General features: G+C 43.1%; 2 protein-coding genes across 2 annotated transcripts in view; one reads left to right on the forward strand and one right to left on the reverse strand.

Moving 5' to 3' along the window:
- Positions 1 to 23,069, reverse strand: part of SYN3 (synapsin III) — a 176,760-nt gene that overhangs the window by 87,008 nt on the left and 66,683 nt on the right. The gene's annotated exons all lie outside the window — the stretch shown is intronic.
- TIMP3 (TIMP metallopeptidase inhibitor 3) overlaps positions 2,622 to 23,069 on the forward strand; it is a 38,569-nt gene continuing 18,121 nt past the window's right edge. Inside the window, exon 1 of the mRNA XM_062011836.1 lies at positions 2,622 to 3,017. Within this exon, the coding sequence (XP_061867820.1) occupies positions 2,894 to 3,017 (124 nt within the window). The 5' untranslated portion in view covers positions 2,622 to 2,893. The remainder of the gene's footprint in view (positions 3,018 to 23,069) is intronic.

Raw genomic sequence — 23,069 nt, forward strand, 5'->3', positions numbered from 1 at the left:
TGCAGCCCCACTACTATGGAGAAATTCATCTCTTTGAAAAATATCTAACTGTCAAAAGAGCAGGTGAGTCAGCCAAGTCCTAACTGACTGAACCCAGGTACCGTCATTACTGGTAATGCCAATATATGCATTAAAAAATTTTTGGATAACCTCCCAAATAGTAGTATAGAAGACAGCCAGCCTACACACCATCCCTTCCAAACAGATGTTCCCTGCTACTGGATCAAGCTGTGGTGCTCCTTTTCATCCTGCTGAAAAGTGAACTAGTTCCTGTACTCAGCACAGACTCGATGTTACTCACTGTAAATGGGCCACTTCTGTGCCCTGGAAGGCTCTGTGTAACTTCAGTAACTTCTAACCCCCTTCCTCTCCCTTTTCAGAAACTGAGAAGATGACTGAAGGGTTTGTTTTTCAGTGTCCTCTCAATGCCTCCTGCCTCTGTGTATTATAGTTACTCTTACCATTCACACAGCACCCAGCATCTTTAAAGCCTATTACAAAGCAATCAGCTTGATAGTCCTTAGAACATGCAAGAAAGGTGTAATTATAGAAATGAAGAAACATACTCAGAGGAGTTACTTGGCCAGAGAGCAAAGGGAGGTGGTGCTGGAGCTGTGATTATCATCTAGTTGTATGTGGGCCAAACTCATTTACACCAGCGTCGGGTTATGGAATAACTCCACTTCTCTCAGATACTGATTTGAGATGTTGATAGACCAGGTGTATCATGCTGTTGGTGATATCAAACTTTTTACAACAAAAGAAAAATGAAAGTGCCAGACACACCTCATTTTTCTTCCGTGTTACGCTGCTGAGGTCAGTGGAGTTGTTCCTTGTTTATACCCAGTGGGACTGAAATGACAGTCCAATCTGATGGGTTCAACTTTGGCTGTAGTACCTTAAGCAGACAGCCCAAGTACCTAGGAAGCTTCTTTGCATAGAGTGTCTCATACTGCAATTTGGAGCCCAACAATTCAGACACTGACATGTCTAAATTGAATGTCCCGTTTAGTACCCTGATTCACATGTACTTATATGACCCGTTAGCACCTCAACAACATCTAGTTTTTACAGTGAGCTCACAAATACACATTCCTGAGAAGCTCCCATTGCCATCCTCCCCATTAAACAGATTGGGATTTGAAGCACAGTGAGGCAAAGTTCCTCTGTGTCACAGTAAGGGTAGGAATCTCCGTGTCCCATTGTTAGTATCATAACCTTGATCTCTATTAGCAACATCCATCTTGAAGATTTGTGTATCTATGCTGCAAATAAAAGCCTGTGTTTCCGTAAGACCGGAGGTTTTAATTTTATATGGACGGTGTGATTAAAGAAAAGGTGTAGGCAGGCTGTGCTTCACCCAGATCGAGCAGAACTGTAAATCTAAAGACTTAGCTGACTACTTAGAAATTTAGGACAGCTGGTCTCTGGCCTTTAATACCAGCATAATTTATAACTAGACATGCTTAAGTCTTGTAAACCCCATGGAAAGTACTCTGACATTATATACACTGGGTTGATACTGTGATTAATCACCCCTCAGTCCCTTTTGCAGGATAATAAGACTGCCTGTATCTTGCAGCTGGTAATCTCCTTCTTTACAGTCCCAGCTCTTCTATAACATTTACATTTCTACAGCTGATAGAAAGTTACAGTTCCAAAAGGGGATAAGGGAAAACAAAACAAACATGACTTTTCTATAAATTCCACTAAAGCTGCTCTGCTAAAATATACTTTGAGATTAAATGTTGGGAGTGCCTGGATAGATAGGACATTGCTTTTTCCAGCTCAGTTTTAGCAATTTATGACCCCTTTCTGACCCAAAGCCCCGAGAAGTGGAAGTGATGGGTGGTGATGGCGTGGTGACAGAAGCAGCAGCATTCGGGCAGGATTAAAAAACACAGGAGGAAACTCTGGTTTACGGTTCAGCTAGGTCTTGTCCTTCTTTTTCTCTATCCTCTTTTTGTTGCCTACTGAGAGAGGAAAAGAAGCGACACACTGAGCTCCCCTTTCATTTTCCGATCGCTTTCTCAAAGCCCTGTAGAATACTGTTTCACCTCCCCGGTTTAAAACCAGCTTGCAGACAGCTGAGAGAGTTTCGAGGGAAACAGACCAAGCTTTCCAAGCCAACGGCAAACCCCGCGTGTGTTTTCCAGGTGCCTGATATATAGGACATTACTTTTTCCAGCTCGGTTTTAGCAGTTTATGACCCCTTTCTGACCCAAAGCACCGACTGGGGGGGGTGGGGGGGGGGGGGCGGGGTGGACCACCACAGCACCAGCAGCCGCGGGACGGATCCTCGCAGATACGTCGCGGAGGTACAGCTTGGATTTGCTGTTTAAAGAGTTTGATCCCCTCGCGGCGGCAGCGGCGGCAGGAGAAAGCCTCCGGCTGACTTGTCAGTGCGAGACCGGGGCCTCCCCCCCGCCTCGGCGCGGGGCCGGTTACCTGCGCCAGCGGCCGCCCGCGCGCGGCGCTGCCCGCACCATTCCGTATAAGGCGCGGCGGGCGCGGCCCCGCCCCGTCCCGCTGGCCTCTCCCGCCGATGAGGTAATGCGGGGCTCCCATTGGCCGAGGCCGGCGGCGCCCCCGGAGCTCGAGAGGGCGCGATCCGGACTATAACTCGCGGCTCCAGCCCGGTCGCCGTGCAGCTCCGTCTCGTGTCGTACCGTACTCTCTCGGCTGCCGGGAGCCGAGGACCTGTCCTGCCCTCAGGCTTGCACCGTCCCGCTGAGTGAAGGCTGCGCTGCCGAGGCCGGGGAGAGGAGCGGTGTAAGGACGGAGGCAGGCGGCCGCGGTGTGAGAGCTGCTAGGAAGCGACAGTAAAGTCAGGCGAACAGAAGAGCGGCTGCCCTCCTGCTCTGCAGAAGTGAGGAGGCACCCGGAGTGCAACATGACGGCGTGGCTGAGCTTCCTCGTCGTGTTCCTCTGCAGCTGGAGTCTGCGGGAGTTGGTGGTGGAGGCTTGCACTTGCGTCCCCATCCACCCGCAGGACGCCTTCTGTAACTCTGACATCGGTAAGTGCCGCGGGCAGGCGGAGGCTCCTCTCCCCTCGTCGTCCGGGGTGAGGCGGCCCCGTCTGGGGCCAAGAGGGCTCCCGGAGGGGCGGACGGGGCTGCCCGTGTGGGGAGGCAGCACCTGCCCCACGGCTGCGAAGCCCGCCTGCCGAGAAAGTTCTGCGGGACCCCGAGGGGGCGCGGGCGGCAGTCGGGCTGTCACCGCAACTCAAAGCCTCCATCCTACGAGTCACTCGGTGACAACAGAGGCGGGTTAAACCAGTGAGGGATGATCTGACCTTTCAAGATAGGTTATGGTTCCATAGCTGCCACATGCATCTGCCTGGATTGGTGAGAGGTGTGTGGTGGTGATCTCCTCCCTGCAGCCCGCCTGAGGGATGGCAGGGAGCGAGGCACCGTGGCAGCAGCACCAGCCTCTCCGATAAGTACTTTAAAGGACTCAGTAATTGTAAGAGCGGCTTGTCTGCTACAGCAAGACAAAAACACGGTTGGAGGTGTGGGCAGCCAAAATTTCCTCTACAACCTGTTGACAAATTATAGGAGGTAGGGTTAGGATGAGTTCTCTCAAGTCAGGCAACTGCCCGTGGCAGTTGGTGTTGTAAGGTGCAGCTCACATGGGCTGCTGGTGCTGCACCAGTAACTTCGGGAAGGGCTTGAGAAGCTGGTAACAAGTGTCTCCATGCCTTCTGCATGCTGCATTATGATCTTTGCAGCTCTGGGAGCTGTGCAAATGTGCATGCTATTTCGAAAGTTGAAATACTTTTATTAGGTCCTGGGTAATATTATCTGCTATGGGTTTTAGCCATCACTAGGGGTCTTTACTATGCTAACTTTAGATAAGGGGAATACCCAAAATCTCTGAGGACTAGAGGTAATAGAGACTCTGGTCTCAAGTTGTTTGGTTTGTTTGTAGTCAAGAGTGGTTAACCAAATATGGTTGCTGCTTGGTAAGTGTCCTGTGGCAAAGTATATGAAATCCATTAGTAGTGTCCTTTGAGTTAATAGCAGACACATGTCCACGTACAGACTGTCACTTCAGCAGTTGTGAGTGGACTGTGTGATTGAAGTCTTCTTGCAACTCTGTAGGTTGTCTCAGTACCACAGCGCAACAAGGGGCTGGTGGACTTTGCGCTGCTGGTACCTCCATAGTACTGATTCCAAGCATAGCCTGCAAAGAAATCCTGGCAACTGCCATGGAAGTCAAATAGAAGATAATTCTCACTGCAGCAGAACACTCTTTGCTATGAACCCTGGCAGGGACTCTTTCAAGTTAGCCAAGCTTAATGGCAAAAAAACCCGCCTCTCTTGCCTTTAACTTTTATACAGACAGTGAAGTTACACTTGGTTATTCATGTCTAGTTTATATAGTATATCTGTTCTTGAATGCCAAAAAAACCATTACGTGCTAAAAGGGCTTGGAAGGTTACAGTTTGCTTCAGTCATGATAGCCTGGAAAATATTTATAAAGTAGTTTTATACTGGGGAATTCATCCAGGAAACTGCGGTATTCACCGTTCTGTTGCCGTTTTCAGAGTTTGGATCAACAAGCATGCCACCTAAGTGGCAACTGCCAGGGAGATTGGCCTTTCTGTGAAAGTGAGACTGGGAAACCATTTTCCCACAGCTAAAGTTGATGACAACATGTGGCCTTCATTAGCCGCATTTTGGGAGGAGGTATATTTCTTGCTCAGATTAGGTTATGTTAAACTTGAAAACTACCCTTAATGTCATATAATTCAACTTCTTAAAATGCTATTAAATAAATTTTTGTTATGAATACACACTGACAGTTTATTTTTTTCTAGATGCAACAGTGACTAGGAGTGTGGTAAACTATGGTGTTTCATATAACAGTGCTCCTAAACTTAGAGGCACAAAGTTTCTGTTTTCTACTCTGATTTCTCGTTGAGTTCAAAGCCATCAACATCATCTCCTTTATCTGTCCTTTCTCTTGTCTCAACTCTTCATTATATCTTATGCCTTCTCTTTGCTCCAAGACATGGTGGTTCAAAAAGTCGATGTTAGTGGGGCTGTCTTACCTTCTGACATCACGGCCATGCAAAGGAGGAGAAGCATAAGGGGGAAAGAGCAACTCATTCTAGTAGATGACTTAAACAGAAGTTTGGTTAGGACCACTGGTCTGTGTGATGGGTTGAAGCAAAAGTAAATCCATATATTTGCTAGAACTGTCTGGAAAATGTGATGTTTCTGCAGGCTGGTTTTAGCAAATGCTGTCATGTTCTTTATATGCTGAAAGGGCAAAAAGCACACTAAAGCTTTCTGGCTCTGGAGGAGTTAATCATCTCCATGGAAACCGATGGCAGTGTACTAGTGCAGTGTTTAGACAGGCTAAACTACACGCTGGGTTATAAAACACATTGTGGGGAAGAAAGGGACTTGGCAGCAAGTTTTTATCGCTCTTGAAACTCCTAAAAAAATACCAGCTCGAAAGGGAGGAGTCAATGCAGTAAGGGCTGGAGCAAAAGGGCTTTTTAAAATAGCTCCTAAAACAATACAAGAAATTAACTAGCTAGGTGGCAGCCTAGGAGAGGATTTTCATCCTCAGAAGCTGGAATTTTGAAGAAGGAGAAAGCATTCAGTTTAAGACTGCAATGCAAACTCTTACTGTTGGTCTTTCATGCCTAGCCAGTGAAGTCCTGCTCTCAAGTTTATTCTCATCTTCTTTAATCTCATCTCGCTAGACATTTAATTTTTGATTGTCCTGCGCCTCAGTTCTGATATAGCCTCCCAACAACTCTGCAGTCATTAGAAGGTTTTAATCTTTACAGAAACAGATGGCCAAATAAACCCATTGGATAGGGCAGGATTTCAATACGTACATCCTTTAAAAGTGAAGGTTGTGGTCTTTTAAAGGAAGCTTGGCCTCCATACACAGCACAACTTTATTAAAAAAGAAGGTGGGGGGAAAGAAAAAAATAAAAGAACTACTGCCAGACTGGTCACAAGGGGTCTTTTCACTTAGCCTGAGTGTTCCAGCATGATGAATGGAGCAAAAGTGAAGAGGTGTGTCTCATCTGGCACTCCGAGGACAATCAATAATAAAATTGCTGGTGTAACTCTTGGCTTGCTTTCTTTATCTGGATCGATAAGTGCTAGAACTGGCAGTACAATAATTAGCTAGCAGCAACTGCTATGACTTGCCATCTGAACTTTGCTTCCTCTACTCTTGCCCCTTGCCTAGACCCCTTCCAGATGCGAATATTTTTCTTTTGTTTGAATTAAGAGACCTTTTGAAAGAACAGACATCAGGCATGCTTTGTTCCATTGTGACAAAGCTGTGACATTTCCATCTGGACATAGCTGACATGAAAAGGGCTTGTTTGTCCTTTTTTTGCCGGAGCAGCAAGAACTTTTGAGCTTGGCTGCTGAATGTTGCATTCACAGGTTTGGAAAAACACCTCCTGCCTGGCCCCCTCTGCCTCACCTTCCCTTCAAAAAAAAAAACCCACCCAAAAACGCCCTCAAAAAGAGAAAAATATGTGAAATTGCAGGCTGGATTTTGACAAACCAATGTGCAAGCGATAAAGAGAGCACTTTGTCCACTCCACATTTATCTCACTTTCATCTTGTGCATATACTTCAGAACAGAGCTATGGCACTACTATCTGTCTCTTACCTAAGTTCAAAGGAGTTTAAAATAACATTCCTTTCTGTAGTTTCTGTTGGGGGAAGAAATACCTGTTTTCAGCAAGGATGCCCCTGGGTAGTGCCTCTCTGTTCTGAATAACCTCACTCTTGGTAGGTTGGAGTTGGCAAGGTTTGGGGAAGGGAAGGTGAACTCTTAAAGTCCCTTGGTGCTAAGGAAGCCATTCAATCCTTCCTCCTGCTATACCCATAACACTTGTTCACAACACCTGCAGCGGCTACCCTTCTTTGAACTGAGAACATGATATGAGAAGAGCAAGAAACAGCAGAGAAGGTGGAAGCTCATGAATTTTTTTTTTTTTGGCCCAGTGTCTAAGCACCTAATTGAAAACCTGCCCTTTTTCTTTCACTGGCTTTCTTAAATTGATCATCGCACCTTCACACTAATAACCTAAAAGAGATATGTACAACAACTTGATCTCATCTTGCGATTCTGAGTGGGCAGTCTTTGCCTTGACATAGACTCTATAGTGAAGTCATATGTGCCATCTTATCCTTTATGGCTGACAAGTAAGGTCTGCCAACTTAATGAAAAAGTGAACATAAACCAGCTCAAATCAATTATACTGATCTTGTGAGGTGAAACTGAATCAAATTTTTGAGTTATATGCCATCACAATGGTTGCAAAAGTGTTGTATCACTTTGGAATCAGACTTTGGTTGAGGCAGTAGTGGTATGGTTTCCTTTTTAGACTAGACTTCCCTTTGAGACATTCTCAAAGTGCAAAATCTGAGAAGTGTCCCGTAAAGCCTTAAAAACCCCAAAAAGTACTGTGAGTTCCATTTTACATGGGAAGAAATTGAGGAGGATTCGTTTAACTTCTATGGAATTCCAAAGTCCATGGTAAAAACAGTGGTGAAAGAGGGTATTCCTTGTGCCCAGTCATGTCTTCTGACAGAAAAGTAAACATTCAAAACTGAATTGCCTTATTTAATAGAAGTAGAAATAGAAGTTTCTTATTTGTTGTTTTTGTTGGTTATTTGCAATTAAAGGCCATAGCAGAGAGAGCATCTTGTGGGATCTGGAGTTTGTTGCTTCTCCAAATGTATATAATACAAAAACCCCAAAACAACACATGTTTGAAATTACTGTTTGGAAGATGTAGTGCAGAATGTTATGTAGGGCTCCTTTGGTATATTGTTTCGATTGCATGTGCTTACTCCAGATTTCCTGCAGGAAGTAACTGCAGCAAGACCTCTGAGCCATAGGAGAGCCAGATGTTCTAACCTTGAGCCCTAGAGCTCCTTGCTTTATGTAGACATTACGTTCATTCTTATTTTCCCTGATTTCCCACCTTTTCTTGAGAACTTGCCACCTGCTAACTGCTCCTATAATGTTTCTGGGAAGAAATGAGCCAATGGAAACATCGTTATGTACAGCCATATGCAGTACTAGCATTTTTTTAGCTTAGCAAAAGTTGTCATCGGAACACCCGCGTGTGTTTGGAACACCCCGCTTTGCCCATGTCTGTTTTTCAGGATGAGCAGACTTGATTGACCATAAGAGATGTGGCACAAGATGACACATTCCTTGTCAGCTTCATTGGTGGACCTCACAATTTTCCAAGACACTAAATACAGTTAGCCCTGCCCTTTCAGAGTCTCTTAGATATGGCAACTAGATTGGCATCTGATGAAATGGATCTCTGTACTCATGTATAATCCCACTGACACTCATGATGGGTGGGACCTTTAGTAGGAACACTTGGTGAGTCACCTCAGCCTTAATTGGATATTAAAGCTATTAAGATGAAAACTTATTTTTTGACATAACAACGTTGTCTGAGGCCATATTTCTTTTTTATCCCAGCTCCAATACCATGTGATGCTCTTATGTGGCTTAACCATGCCTGAATCACTGAAGACAGGAGCCTGTTTGGTCTGGGAAGGAGATCTTGTCATTTACCTGTTTGGTCTGGGCAGGAGGTTCTGTCATTAAATGAAACTTGCACCAGATGCTCTGTAGAAGTTCATAAGAGCAAGGAAGCCTGAGAGGACAGCTTGGTTTAGATCAGCAGGCCAGGCCAGGCCTCTGAATCAGACTAAGTTGAGGGACTAAAAATGTCTGCAGTGCATGTGGTTGTGTTTCCTAGAAATTATGAGGTTTATTTTTTTTATTTTTAAGTTCAAGATGAAGAGGCCTTTGTTCTGATGCTCTGCTTATTGCTCTACACTTTCACACTTTAAATGCCATTGGTGAAATGATAGTGGTGTAAAAGATAAAGGAAAACTGGCCCTTCAAGTGCCAATTAATTAAACAAATCCAGAGTTCATTAAACTTAAAGGGCTCCAGTAGCTCATCTAAACTACTGAAGGACCTCCACCTGTGACAACTGAAATTTTACTGGTGTAACCTTATGGGATTGTTAACTGCTCTTCAAGCTAACTAGGTATTACATAGACTTCTCTGAGAGGAGGATGAACAGAGCAGCTGACTATATTTGCAACTGTTGGAAGACTGTCCTAACTTTTCCTCAGCTTTGTGGCACTGAACACTTGCTGCAAATAGCAGAGATGCAGGTCAGCCTCTTTGGTAATGTAAGTACTTGGGGCACAGAAAAGGAAGGCACCCTGCTGCAGCTTTATTAAAACCCAGTGCTCTTCCTCTAGAGTGGATACTTGACAAAGGATGCCAAAATCAATGGTGCTCTGCCCACTGGTGACTCAGCTACCAGTGTTGTTTGCCCATAGTGGGCTAGGTCCTTATTTAAAACTGGGCTTAAACTGGATTTGCTTTGGAATAATTTGAGAAAATCATATTAACCAGTGAGATTCAAATTCCTGCTATTTTAAAGTATTAGGCTGGTGCTGGGCCTGAAATAAATGGGACCAAGGTGGTACACTAGGTATAAAGTCTGGCCCAGTTGTCTGTATGGAAAGGAAATACCGGACCAGCCTCTTAACTTGCCTAAAGCAGGTGCAGTGCTGCTGGTCTCAGCAGTATTTCACCGTCTTGTATCAGAGATGGATTTGACTTGATGGTTTCAGGTTTCTAAAAGAAATGTTACAAACACTAGAGAGCTTAAAACTATTATTAAAAAAAAATAACCTTCTACTGTAATGTGAAGTAGCTCCCTTAAGTGACCAGAGTGAAGATTTAGTGCATTAACTGCTAGTGTCTAATAAGGTAAAAATGCAAGTAGTTTTACACAGCCCTGATTATTTTATTTATTCAGTGTTGTTGCCAGCCAGAAAAGATTCTGGGAGCCTTTTGGAAACAAGATAGAAGTCTCTTGAGTTGCGTGCTGGTGAAGTAAATGTTGACTATGAATAGTCCAAATTCCTACTAATGTTTATATAAGATCTTCCAAAGGGCAATTTCAGCCCTTAGAAATAGTATACAGACAATAGAACTCGGGTTACATAGCAGAGGGATGAGTATGCAAAAAATAACATCAAATCTCATCAATTATCAGCTATGGTTTGCCTGAGATGTAGAGTTTCATTTTTATTTTAGGGGAAAGCAAGTGATTTGAGGTATCCCTCCTGGGACTGAAATGCACTATGAACCAGCAGTGCTTGGGAAGAATGTCGTGCAGTCCATTGTCAGCTCAGGGATAAGGTTATGGATTGGGCTAGTGGGTAACTAATGGTCTATATCAGTGGGCTCAGCTCTGAAAACTTCTGCCTTTGTTATGAGTGGGGGAAGAAGATGATCACAGCAACAGCTATGCTCAATGGGAAACTTGTAATGGGAGAAGGTATTTAGGAGCTGTAGGAGTGGCAAAGGCCTTTCAAAGATTAGTCTCAGAATCTAAGGAGGAGAGAAGGATTGCTGGTGTAGAGAGAAATGCCATGTGGAAGCATTGCTGAAGAACTAGATATAGGCTGGTCAAGTTAAGATGAATTATTAGCTGTGACACATGATAGACTACCCCATCTGAAACCGTGGGGCATGCCCAAGATGGATCTAATCCAACCAGAAGAGTGAATGGGTACTGTGGGTTCAGGGAAGACGTAAGTAGGAGAACGCACATAAAACAATCCAATACTGTATTCTAGTACTCTAGTCAGAACAACCTTTAATCTTGCTAGTTCTTAAGAGCTTAGAACTTGTTTATTGGGGAGGTAAAGAGATGTGTGTGAAAGGGCCCAAGGATAAAAAAGAGACCCCATAGATTTTCCCTCCTTAATTGCTTGACTTTGACATGAAAAAGTCCAAGTTTCTGCTGGCCTGCATGATCACTAGTGTTTCAGCAAAGGAGCTACAAAGCGCATCAAATTTGCACAATACTTGCACACATAGTAAAGGCTACACCAGATGCAACAGCATGAAGGTAACACATTATTACTTCTTGCTCTCTGGTGGTTCATTAAAAAAATTAAATCCCACAACAGCACATAGGAAACAGGAGTGCTTCTGTTATAGAAGGCCATGTTCAAAATGACCCAAGCTCCTGCTGGCCTAAACTGAAGGACATGAATTTTAACTCCCTCATGCTGTACTGTAATTACAGTATGGGGACTTCAACATCTGTTTCCTTTTCTCTGTTTCCCTCAGTACTGGATGTTCCTGCAGGGAGGCCTGCTGGCATGATGGTAGTTGGTTAATTGCCTGTGGAAGAGCACTGGAGCATTTGTTCAGACAACAAGTTCAATCTCTCATGCTCAGTGAACACATGAACAAGCAAAGATCTCGCTCCTCTGACGTTTAATCAGCCCTCTCAAATTTCTCAGATCAACTGTAAATGGGAAGCTCTCCCCATAGTGAGCAGGTTTTGTTGTTGGTCTCCAAACAGTTAAAATATAAGGGAAAAAAAATGTGCTTGCTTGTACCAAGGCAGGAAAACCACAGAATTTAAAACTTCCACTTGACTTTGAAAGACAGGACATGGCTGGTGTTGGAATGGCAAACAGGTAGAGGAGGAGAGAGCGAGAGGATATCTGTAGAAAACCAGCTATTCCCCAGACACTTGTCCTTCGGCTTTGTGTTCTTTTAGGGGAAAGAGTTCTAGGCTGGCCCCACTGTTCCAAGCCTTTTATACACTTTCCAAACACCCACCCCAGTTTCCTACTTCCTGCCTCTTCTGACACTGCTATAAATACCCGCCTGCCTTTCTTAGGTCTGGAGAAATGCACATTGCAGATTAAAGGCAATTGAGGTGACAGCATGAAACAGCCTTTAAGACCAGCTCTTGTGAAGTGTGGCATTGCAGGGTCCTCTGGGAAAATTTAGGGAGTCTCTTAAAAGAAGTGAAACAACCTCACTGTTTATTATACTTACCTCTGAACTGGGATACGTGGGCCTGTTTCTAGTAAACAGTTTCTTCCAATAAATAATGCACTACATATGGTACAGAGGTAGAAGCTGAAAAATTTCAGGTATTTGGGAGAAGGGAGGATGGGGAAAAACATTTCAGAAGAGACAGGAGACACTACTCGAGGGACCACACTGCATGGCAAAGTATAGCACTCGATATATGAATACCTTAAATGCATTGGTGAAGAAGATCAGTCCAAGAAGAAATAAAACAGCAAAGTGACTCCTGAGGCACTTAAGTAGCCATCATGTACAGTACTTCCATAGCCACAAAATACAGGGTCTTCTCTTAGCATCCTGCAGGGCAGAAATCACAAACCCAGCGAAGCGGGGGAAGACAAGAGCAGCAGTTCCTGTGCAAGAGCCTCAGTATTGCAAAGGATTGTGCTGGGAGTGAGGGCAGGATGTGTTCTTAAGCCTTTTGTTTTACTTCTCCAAATACAAAGAATAGCACCTGTCCCTTTTTTTTTCGTGTTTCTTCTTTTCCCTTTTTTTTTGGTCTTTGTTTTTTCCTAAGGGGGCGGAGGATTAAGGATTTAGTTGGTTATTTCCTCCAGAGGATCAAGAGAAAGAGGAGATTTCAATAACTCTGTTTCCGTCTTTTCTAAAGACAGTATATTTTCAACAGAATTAAACAGCTGTCTTGCTTTTCCCCCACTGTGTAACAGTTTGCAGCTTTCCAGAGAAGCACAGAGACAGAGGATTCTACAATATCTGACAACTCCTAGGTTCAAGAGACCTCAAATTATCACAGGAAGGTTTTAATGGAATATTATCCATTCAGAGAAAAGCTTAGCTAGACCAGGTGGCAAATAGCCACTGACCCTTATCAGTATGTTGCCTTTAACACCTTTTCTTTGGAATAAGCACCCTGCAGCAGAACCTGTGATAGTCATATGCATCATTCAGCTGGGCTGGAGTTCTGATGCTGATAAAAATACCCTCCAGAAGCCTGGTGTGGGATAGTCTGACTTTCCCATAGCCCCCCATCTGCGGCTGTCATCCTAATTCCTTGTAGTTAAGAGACTGATTCAAGCCCTGCAGTTTTAAGTTCCTTCCAAACTGTTTAAAGGCATTTGTTATTTTAACTCTGGAGTCTATTTTTGTTATCAGTATGAATGTCTAATCTACCTCCCACATGCATTCTAAATTGCAGCTATCTCTTGAGCTTCCCAGTGCGTTCTGGTTTGCTCTTTTTCTGTTTGATTGGGAGGCCCACAGGATGGGAATCATATATTTACTCATATTTTGTTCTGAGGATTCTCTCAACGCCAACTAATTATGGGACTATAAAGCTAGGACTAATAAATCCTGGTCTTACAGAGCCCTATGTCTCCCTGTGTTGTGTGATTTAGCATGAGCCTGCTGGAGTAGCACTGCCAGCATGATCCCAAGAACACTTGTCCTTTCCAAAAGACTGACATTTTTGAGAAAAAACAGCAAGCAAAGTGGGAAGCAGATCTTTACTGGCCTTTATTCTAGTGCCATATTTAAAGAAGCAGACTGCACCTGTGTATTCGGCTGGATGGGAAACAAAGCTTTCACTAGTACCGGAAAGTTTTCAAGCCAATAGGTTCCTTCCTGTCAGTGCAACATCTTGTTTGTTTCTGAACACCCTTCTCATACTGATTTCCTTCAGTACTAATGCCTGTTGGAAGAGGTAGGGTAAAGGAAAGCGCTGAGTCTTTCTTTCCCTTCTGTCTCAAGCTGTTTTCCTGTTTGTCTTTTATGCATTATGGCAGTTCAGGCCCTTGACGTAAACTTTGTCCTTTGTGCTGTTTAAAGCTTCCCTCTCCTGAATTTGACAACTTTGCCTACACATATCCTGACTAGGCTGCCTTTTTGATGGAAAGACAGGAGAGTCAACAGAACAGGATCTTAAGGTAATAGTTGCCTTGGCACACCTAGGGGTTCACATTTTTGTGCAGACTCTATATTTATTCATCAAGCCATCATAAGGTCAGCACATGTCAGGATTCCTTCCAGCAGGTATTCCTCAATATATGTACATGGACCAACAGGACAAGATCAACCAAAGTTGTTATAGAAATATTGTGATGGTGCTTTGAAGCAGAACCACCAGGTTACATTGAGGAAAAATATAGAAAAGGCAGAGTTTTTGTTCCGAAAATTACCCAGAGTCCTGAATGAGAGGGAAAGAATTCAGAGTTTTCTAAGAGTAGTTGCTTGGCCAGCTTGGACCTTATTCTCTGATGAAATCCATCAGAGCATGCAGCAGCCATCTTAACTTGGGCGATTAGAAGCAAAATCCTGATGTATGTTGTTTCCCTACCGAATTTTGTATTATATCTCTTTATTCTATTTTTTTCCTCATGAAAACATCTCTGCTAGGGTTGCTGCAACAGCTGTATTTTCATAAACATACTGAAATGCAGTAATGTGGATGACCAGTGTACTGGTCATATTCTATATATTCATACTTCTGTATTCCCAGAGTAATTTCCTTTAGCAAAGATTGAGCATGGAATGGAGCTATACGCTTATGTGCTAGCTCTATGTTTATCTTCCAACTGAATAGCAAGACTAAGCAGGATTTGTGTCTATTTCACCCAGAAAACTACATTTTGGTGAGATTTCACTGTAACACTAGTGATTTCATCCCTATTTTGATTTTGGAATGTGACGGCAGCAAAGCTACAGCAGATGGGACCAGGCAATACTAGTCTGCCTTCTGTAGAAGCAGTAATGCTTGAGCTCTTGAAGATTGCACTTCTTCCCTGCCCTGTTTGGAAGGTGGCAGGGGAATCCTTACTTGTCTTGATGCTTTTTCACTAAAATCCCTTACCAGAAAATGTTACTGCAAGCTGTGGCAATGAGAATGTAATCTGTGGCTGTTTCGCATAGTTGAATAATTTGATGGTTTTGTTTCTAAGCCATTTTGTGACTCTCCGAGCCTAGTACTGCTCCAAACCGTATTAATAGCAGTCCTTGTCATTTTAGAGGTTTTTCTTTTTTTCATTTATTCATACATGCTCATTTCTGGCTTTGCTAATACACACTTGCACTTCCTCACTTTCCTTGCTTATGGAAGGAAGCAGGGGAAGGAAACCGGGTGCACGCACAGCCTGGTTTTGTTAACTGGGATTCTGCTTATCCCACAGAATATTAGAAGCGGACGTGAAACTGTACATTAGTAAGCCACACCTCTGATTTTTATCCGGGAAAAAAACCCCGTGTAACTATTCTTAGTTGGTATATTAAGTGTGAAATTAAGCAGTTCCATGGGGATGAACAACCGCTATTCAGAAGGAGTGCCTTTGTGCTTCTGTCCTCTCTTCCGAGCTACAACAGTTCAGTGTTCTTGACTCAAAGTGGTTCCCTTGGAGTGGTGGAAAATCAGAGCTGAGCAAGGCTGTTAAAAACCCAGGCTTAGACGTGTGCCTCGTGTGCTTGTGTGTACATCTTGCAGTTCAGTGATGACCCTGACGACTTCTTGAACTTTTAATGACAATGCAGCTGTCTGTTCATGGTGCTAATTAACCCAAAAGCTGATTCCTCCCTCCCCCTCGTTATCCATTCTGTGAATGAGATGTGAAAACAAGAAGATGACTTTTCCCGTGCCCTTAGGGCTGTCAGAGCCTGGCAGCAATGACCCTGCATGAGTAAAACTGAAAGAGCTGCTGCGCAATGGCCCATACTCCTTTTTAATGGGTTATTAAAATTCCACCTTCTCCCCTTCCCTCCAGTCCTGTTACAGTTTAGAGTGAAGGCACTTAGGGGAAAACAGCTGCAGGAATAACTTTCCCTCTTTTCTTTCAGAAAGGCAGAGACAGCTGTTCAGTTTGTAAGTCTAGGGATTCCGCCACTACTTATTTAGGGCCTGATCCCGCTCCAGTTAAAATCACTGGAAAGATTCCCACTGGATTCAACAGGCAGTTGAAGGAAGCAGTTTCAGGATGCAGCCTGCAATCAAACAATACAGCTTCAAAATGTTGGAAACGGCTAGAAAGGAAAAAGAGAGTAGGAAGGCATTTGTCATGGAGTTGACTTGCTGACTTGCCTGCAGTCTCAAAGTACAAACACTCAGTAGGCCCATATTTTACATGAACAAGTTAAAATGGTGTGTTGGTGGTATCCTAAGTTGCTTTTTAAAGATAGCTCTAGTATGTCTATGTTCATTTACAGTCTGCAGTGTTGACAGACTTACAGTGGGACAGTGAATTAGAGAACTGATCTCTGAAGTTGAATGCTTACCTTAATTTTGATATTCTTTGAGATCATAGGGGGTAACAGCTTATTTTTTTTTAATTTATGCCAGCTCTCAGCACCTGTGGCTGTCATTGGTATGAATTTACATACTGGTCCCGAAAATGAGTGAAAAGTTGGAATTTACTCTTGCCTCTGTCATTAGAGCTTGTTGTGGTCACTTCTGATTTATACAGTAAAAAAAGTGTAGAAACTAGCTGGAGAGGGTGAGAATTTCTGTTCCATAGAGAATTTGGAAATGTTGGAAATGTATTGAATCTGAAATGTGAGGAAGAAGGAAAATATCAGCGTCTTCAACATGGAATGTTCTAGAAAGAGTGATTCTGATGCATCTGAATCTATCATTATGAAAGGTTAATTCAAAGTATCCATTTTGAACAATGGTGTCATTTCACACCAGCATTTAGACTTCAAGTGCAGATGAAGAGAAATGCTGATTCAAGATGAAAATAGGTCTAAGTTTTTCTGAGAAGAAAAAGAAAAAACCAATTTTGCTGATGCTTTCCTTTGAAATTTGTGACTAAAGTAAACCCACATTTCCTGAAAGGAAAAAGCATTTTCAGACACATTTCCACCAGTCCTGTCCCTCATGATTTAACAGTAACAGCCTGCCCTTCTGGAGATTCTGGAAGTTGGTTATATGCTACGTCTCAAGCTGGGAGAGATTCCAGTTCATTAGTCCCCTGGGGTTTATAGTTACCTTTTCCTGAATGCTGAGCATTCCCTTTAAAACACAAATCTACGTACCCTTTGCTTGCTCCAGTCTTTGGCAATGGCCAGTTCTCCTTGGGTTTGCTGCATTAATGAACAAACAAGTTTATGGCTGTGCTGCTTGCCAGTGGACTGAGACAAGGTATTTCCCCTTGTGTTTCTGTTAGTTTCCTCCCTGTCAATGTTTAAACATGCAGACACCTGTGTTGCAGGTGTGAGCGGAACTGGAGCCCTCCAAAGCTGACTCCTGGAAGGGTGGCTCACTACTTTGCCAAAGTCATCCTGTTCCAGTAATGTCTCGGGAGACCTAGACAGGCAGGAAGCAGTTGGGCTTGGTGTATGCCCTGGAAATGATTACCCTTATCTGTAAACATTCAGCAGTGCAGTGTCCAGAGAACTTCTCCCTCCCCAAACAGTTAATGGGCCTTAAAGCATTCAGAAATAGCAATCACTCTGCCAGAGTGGCTGTGGAACGACTACCCAACCATATCTTATGGCCTCTTGCTTTTTTGTTTTTCGAAAAAGTGATACCAGCATACAGGTTTACCTCCCCTGAAGCTGTCTGAAAGTTTTTGGTAAGAATACTTCCTGACGCTCTCAACTCCGGTAGCACGGATGAGCTGACTGACTGGTAGTTTCACTTTAAGTAAATCTCCATCAGATTCATATGGTCAGACTTAGGTTATTTTTTTCTAATACGAAAATTCTCAGCAATACAGACTAGGAATAAAACACTATGAGTTAATCTTGGATTTGTATAAATGTGCAAAAAGAAAGTCAATAATTGGTGGTAGACAGGCACTGTTAATCATTCAGTGTGTTCTCTATGCTTATGGATGTCTAGCTAAGAGTCATGCCCCATCAATATTTCATTGGGAGCACCAGGATGCCTATGAGTGTCCAACTAATGACACACAACGTCTGGAAATCTATTCTGATTATGGCCTGTTGGGCTGTTCATGAACATGAAATTTTGATGAAAAGTTTGTATGAAGGAAGTTAGGGTAATAAAAGAACATGATGGTTATCCCATTTCTCACTCCACTGCAGTGTCTATGGAACAACTTTGGCCAGTTCAGGGAGTTTCTGAGAAAATTGTTTGAAGAACAAAAGTAACTGGCAAGTGTTTCCTACTCTTTCTGCTGTTGGTGCTCTGTGTCATTTCACAGAGAAAATCCCGTGTCTTCAGAGCCCAAGGACATGTAGTGTGCAGTATTTGCGTTATTCATGTAAAGAGTTGTTGCATATAGATGTTAGACTTTCAGGTCTTCTCATTACCTCTCTCATGAGATGTCTCATATCACTATCCTTTTTCTTTTAAACTGTACTCCCATGAGAAATCAATGCTGAGTTCTTCTGGCCTTCAGCATCCCTTTGAAGGTCCAACATGAAGGATGATGTTTTGGAACACCATTATGACAGGGCTTATACGAGATCCTATGAAATTTGGAATAGGTGGGCAAATTGGTCAGCTTGAGGTTTGCTCTGATACTGTCCAGGCCTCAGGCTGTCATCTGACTCTGAATTGTAGTACATGAGGCTGATTCAGGACACGGGGAAGTTTTCTTTTTGCTTTAGTGAACATCGAATCAGGATCCAAGTGCTACCCATAAGTCTTCACATGATGCCCAGACTCCAGGGTACAGTTCTTCATGTAGGTAAGCTCAGCTACATAGTATTAATGACTATGGTTACATAATAGTCATTAATAAAATAGGCAATTAGTAAATTCCTTAAGCATTGCGAGAAATCAGAGCTATGTGATGGACACATCCAGTGTATGTGATCAATCTGCAGTGACTGTCAGCTTCTGAACAATTTACAGTGGTTCAGGAATGGTGGGCAAAAGCAGTGGCTTCTCATTGGAGAAATTGTTTGAATCCAGGTTTAATTCCAGGGTCTGGCAGGCCTAATACTAGGTCCTATCAGGTCCTGTGTAAATAGGAACAGCAGAGCAACACATATAGGCCTGACCTGGTTAAATATGTGTACCTCTTTGGCGTGGACAGCTGCTTAGCCTATCAGTTTAATGCAAGTTTTCTCATGCAGGAAGGAATTTGCAGGCCCACCCAGTACCCTTGAAATCTATACGTGTTCCCAAACAGTTCTTCCTCTCTCGCTCCTACGTGCAAAATTGAGTGTAAACCATGTGATAGTGGAGTGCAGCCTCCTTGCAGAATGCTGGCACCCAGCCCAGCTGGGCGAGGTGCTGAAGCAAGGAGAGTCCTCTGAAGTAAGTTGCTGAAGCAGGGAGTGTCCAGGCCTGTGGCTTTTGATACTCCCTGTTTTTGAAAGGTTTACATGAGCTGTCAGAGCTGCCCTATTTCTAATGTGCAGAAGAAAACTGCTTTCAGATGTTCTTTTTAGCAGGGCTCTTCTTCCTTCTCTTCATCCTGCTTGACCATTTGGATATGAGCTCCCAGTGTGCTCACGGATTGCATGGTTCATTAAGGAAGATTAATATTGAATAGGTAGATTTGGTTCAAAAATTTTCTACTGCCTCCTTTAAAAAAAAAGGTCATACAGAATGTATTACGCTTGTTAACTCTGGTTATCCCACAGAGGAAATGTAGTACTGAGGAGGAAAGACATGCCAGTTGTATCTATCAGGCGTTGCAGATGTCTCGCTGTCCTGTGAAATGTGAAGTCTGCCAGGTTCAAGCCCTGGACATTCACAGTGGTCGGTGCTGGATCAGAGCATTTTCCCCCCCTTCCTCTTGTGATGCATGCAAGCAGTGCTTGACTGCTTGGTGAAGATTGTGGTTTTGTTCTGAAAATCAGATATCAAGCTGCAACACAATAGCTTGCAGGAGGAATGACCATAATAGAGCAACTTACCTATGGCATTGCACACTAAGGGCTTTTCTTTCCCACCAAAAATGTCTTGGGAAATTTGCAGTCAGGACAAAAAAAAAGGAACAAAAAGGTGCACCTACACTGCTTCTTTGATCTCAAATCTCCACATCACGTACCCATTTTGGTGTACATGTAAAAGCAACCTGATTTGAATACTTGCAGCAACAGTCATCACAAACGTTTGAGGACTGTGTTATTACCCTTGCTTAGGATCAACAGTACTTTATTCTTTAAGCGGTGCCTATGACCTTATGGGAGTAAAAGTCCGCCCCTTGTGAATCAGAACGGGATTTCTGTGATTGTAGCAGGTACTTTAACACACCACTTGCTCCATTTCAATCATTCTAGCACTTGTTCTTGTAGTTTATTGTCATGATCTGTGGAAATGGAAGATCAGTCTCACTTGAAACTGTATCACTAAATCACAGGCAAAGGACATGTTTTCTCCTTGCAGAGGCTGCTCCTGTAACTGTACTTCTTTAGGCAATTCATCTCTCATCGTATGCTCCAATTTGTTTTCCCTGTTACTGCACACTTGATGGGTTGGGAAGTGATCAATGCCAGATGCACATTCCTTTCAAGCAGTAAATGCTCCTGCAGCAGTAAGTCATCTGCACCAGCTCCTCGTTTCATTAAAATCGCATATGGTTTCCATTTGCCCCTAATTGGTCTCACTTCAGCTCTGCCATATTCTCAGAGTGGAATGCTTAGACCTGTGGCTCCGTTGACCAATTCCAAAGAGCTATGAGAAACCAGAGCCTTGTCTATCTCAGCCTGGTTTCCCCTTGTACTGCATGTACTGTGTCTAGAAGTACTTGATCTGGAAGTGAGGGCTGAGTTAATTCTTACTGCACAAATCTTATGTAGACCAAAAGAAAATGGTAAAGGTATTTTGAGATGAGTATTGCCTGACCAGCTTTGAGTCATATGCTTGTTATTTTTATCCACTCCCATAAGCTGGCTTTGGAAGTGCTTTTGTGTGTTGGTTTTGACAACCATCTTTCCAACACTGCTAACCTTGGCTGAAAGCAGTTTGTTCTTTGGCAGTTTTCAGTGGCAGAACATGAGGCAAAATGCATTCTCCTGAGAACATCCCTTAGAGAGAGATGCAAGGTGCCTCTCTACTGTACTCTGTTCACAAGGAACTCCCCCTCCCTCCACTTGCATCACTTTTCCTTCCTTTACTCTGATACTTGCCTACTGCCTTTTGCCTCTATCCTGAGTTCAGCTTTCAAGAACTAGTTTAAAAGTATTTAGGTGGTAAGTTAAACAAAAGCCTGCCAAAAAGGAGACAGAGAAACGTTGGCAAGAATTTCATTGGTTTCTCTTTTTATTTTAGCAGCAGTTTCTCAAAGCTGTAGGCTTGCTCATTATGTAGTCTGCAGTGTTTCTGTTTGCTTACATCTGTTGCAAACCAAGAATGTTTTGTTGATGCAAGCTGCGAGACTTAGTGATGTGTGTAACTCCTGTGACTCAACTCATTCTCTGCCTGTTCTAGCTAATTGCTTGGGCCTACCTGTCTTCCCTGAGTTTAGTAGATGTCATAGCTAGTAACAACAGATGTTGGTTGTTTCGTATTGTGGGTTTTTTCTTTTTTTTTTTCCTTTAACTTCTCTGTATTTATCTCACAAGGTGTTTCCTGAAGCGATTTTCCCTTGCCACAAAACATACCATCTACACATAGATCTAAAAGATTCTACTTGTAAATGGAAATGCATTTTAGATCTTCCTCCTCCTTTCAGTCTTTTCTTCATCCTCCCAGAAGACTATCTGAGCATGATGGGAAAGCAAGGGAGCTAACATCAGGAGTTAGATACAGGGGCAGTATGGGGCAGCTGAAGAGTCTTCAACCAAATTGCATATAGGAACCTCAATGAAACATTTAGAAGAGAATTTGCAGTTTCTTATCTAATAGAGACCTCTTCTTTCTCTCACAATTCTAATATATTTCAAAGGTAGTTTGGGCTTCCATAGGGTGAGATGCACTGTATGGGGAAGGAGAAAAATGCTTGCTACTGCTGCCATCAGAAAAAATATATCCAGTTAATAAGCTACAGGTGAAATGCCAAGCACAAACCAAGTTCTGCTTGTTTTATGCAACCTTACATCTTTAATTTGTGGTCTTGTCAGATGGATTAACTTTCTCGCAAGTAAAGCCCTTCTAGAGCAGTTTATACTTTTTGAAGTGATGGAAGGTCTTATGCAATCATAGTCTTATATGAAAGAGTTGTATCACTCCTTATTTTGCTGTATTGGAAATCAAGCAGTACAGTCAGTGTGTTGTGCAAACAAGCTTAGTGGCAAGGTAATCTCTAGGGGTGGGAAGCATGGTTAGTATTTAGTAAATGCAATCATGATGGGTTGTTTTAGACAGAGCTTTGGCCTGGGTGAAGCCATTTAATTACCTTCCACACTTTTATGTGGCCTTTAAGCAGCCTTACTATGCCACAGACAAAGAAGATTTTTTTGGATCTGTAAAACAAAGGCCAAAAGTAGATGTCATAGTTCTGGTTAGAAAATGGGAAGGAAAGATAATCTCCGTGTCTTGCCTTCCTATTTTTGTTTATAGACTTTTATTGTTGATCATAGTGTTCCAACAGGCTTGCTGAAGTAAGCACAAGTCCTTTCCAATGTGATATTTATGTGGCAAGTGTATGACTGGTAAAGGTGTTTGGTGTCAAGAAGGTGCTTTTTCCCAGTCGATGTTCCTCAGAGCACTTTGAAAAGGTGAGAGGTCAAGATTTGGACTGCCAGTAATGGAAACTAGCTTGTTAGTCAAGGGTATGTGATGAAGGGAGCTGGCAGTGAACCTCTTACTTTGCTACCCCTTTTTTCTTTCTTGTTGAGGTTCTCTGGTGATGCTGTGCACCAGCACAGCTGTATTTGGCTTCTTTCAAGACAAAACAGAAGAAAGAGGTCATGGTGGCTCAAAGTCATGGTGGAATGAGGCAAGAGGAAGCTCCTCTATTGTATTTTTTCAGCCCTCTTGTGCTTTGCAAGAGGCCTTCAAATTCAATACTCTATTTTGTAAAAGAATCCTATTTAGGTTTTGTAAGAGAAGGTGACTTTTAGTACAGACAGATCATCAAACAGACTGGAGTCTTATTACCTGTCTTTTTCCCTCTTTGTGAATTCCCTACTATCATCAGCGTTTCCCTCTCCATTCTGCTCTGCTGTGGAAGTGGATGAATGGGTGAGAGTCTGCACTCTTGTCCCCTTTCCAAAGCAGGCCCCAGCCACTTGTTGCTTATACAAGCCTACATCTACCAGGCAATTAAATAGAACTTCCCAAGAGCCTGCAGTATAGCTGGGCCAGACTTTCAGACCAAAGG

Source organism: Colius striatus, chromosome 1 (assembly GCF_028858725.1).
Source record: "Colius striatus isolate bColStr4 chromosome 1, bColStr4.1.hap1, whole genome shotgun sequence".
Classification (NCBI taxonomy): Eukaryota; Metazoa; Chordata; class Aves; order Coliiformes; family Coliidae; genus Colius; species Colius striatus.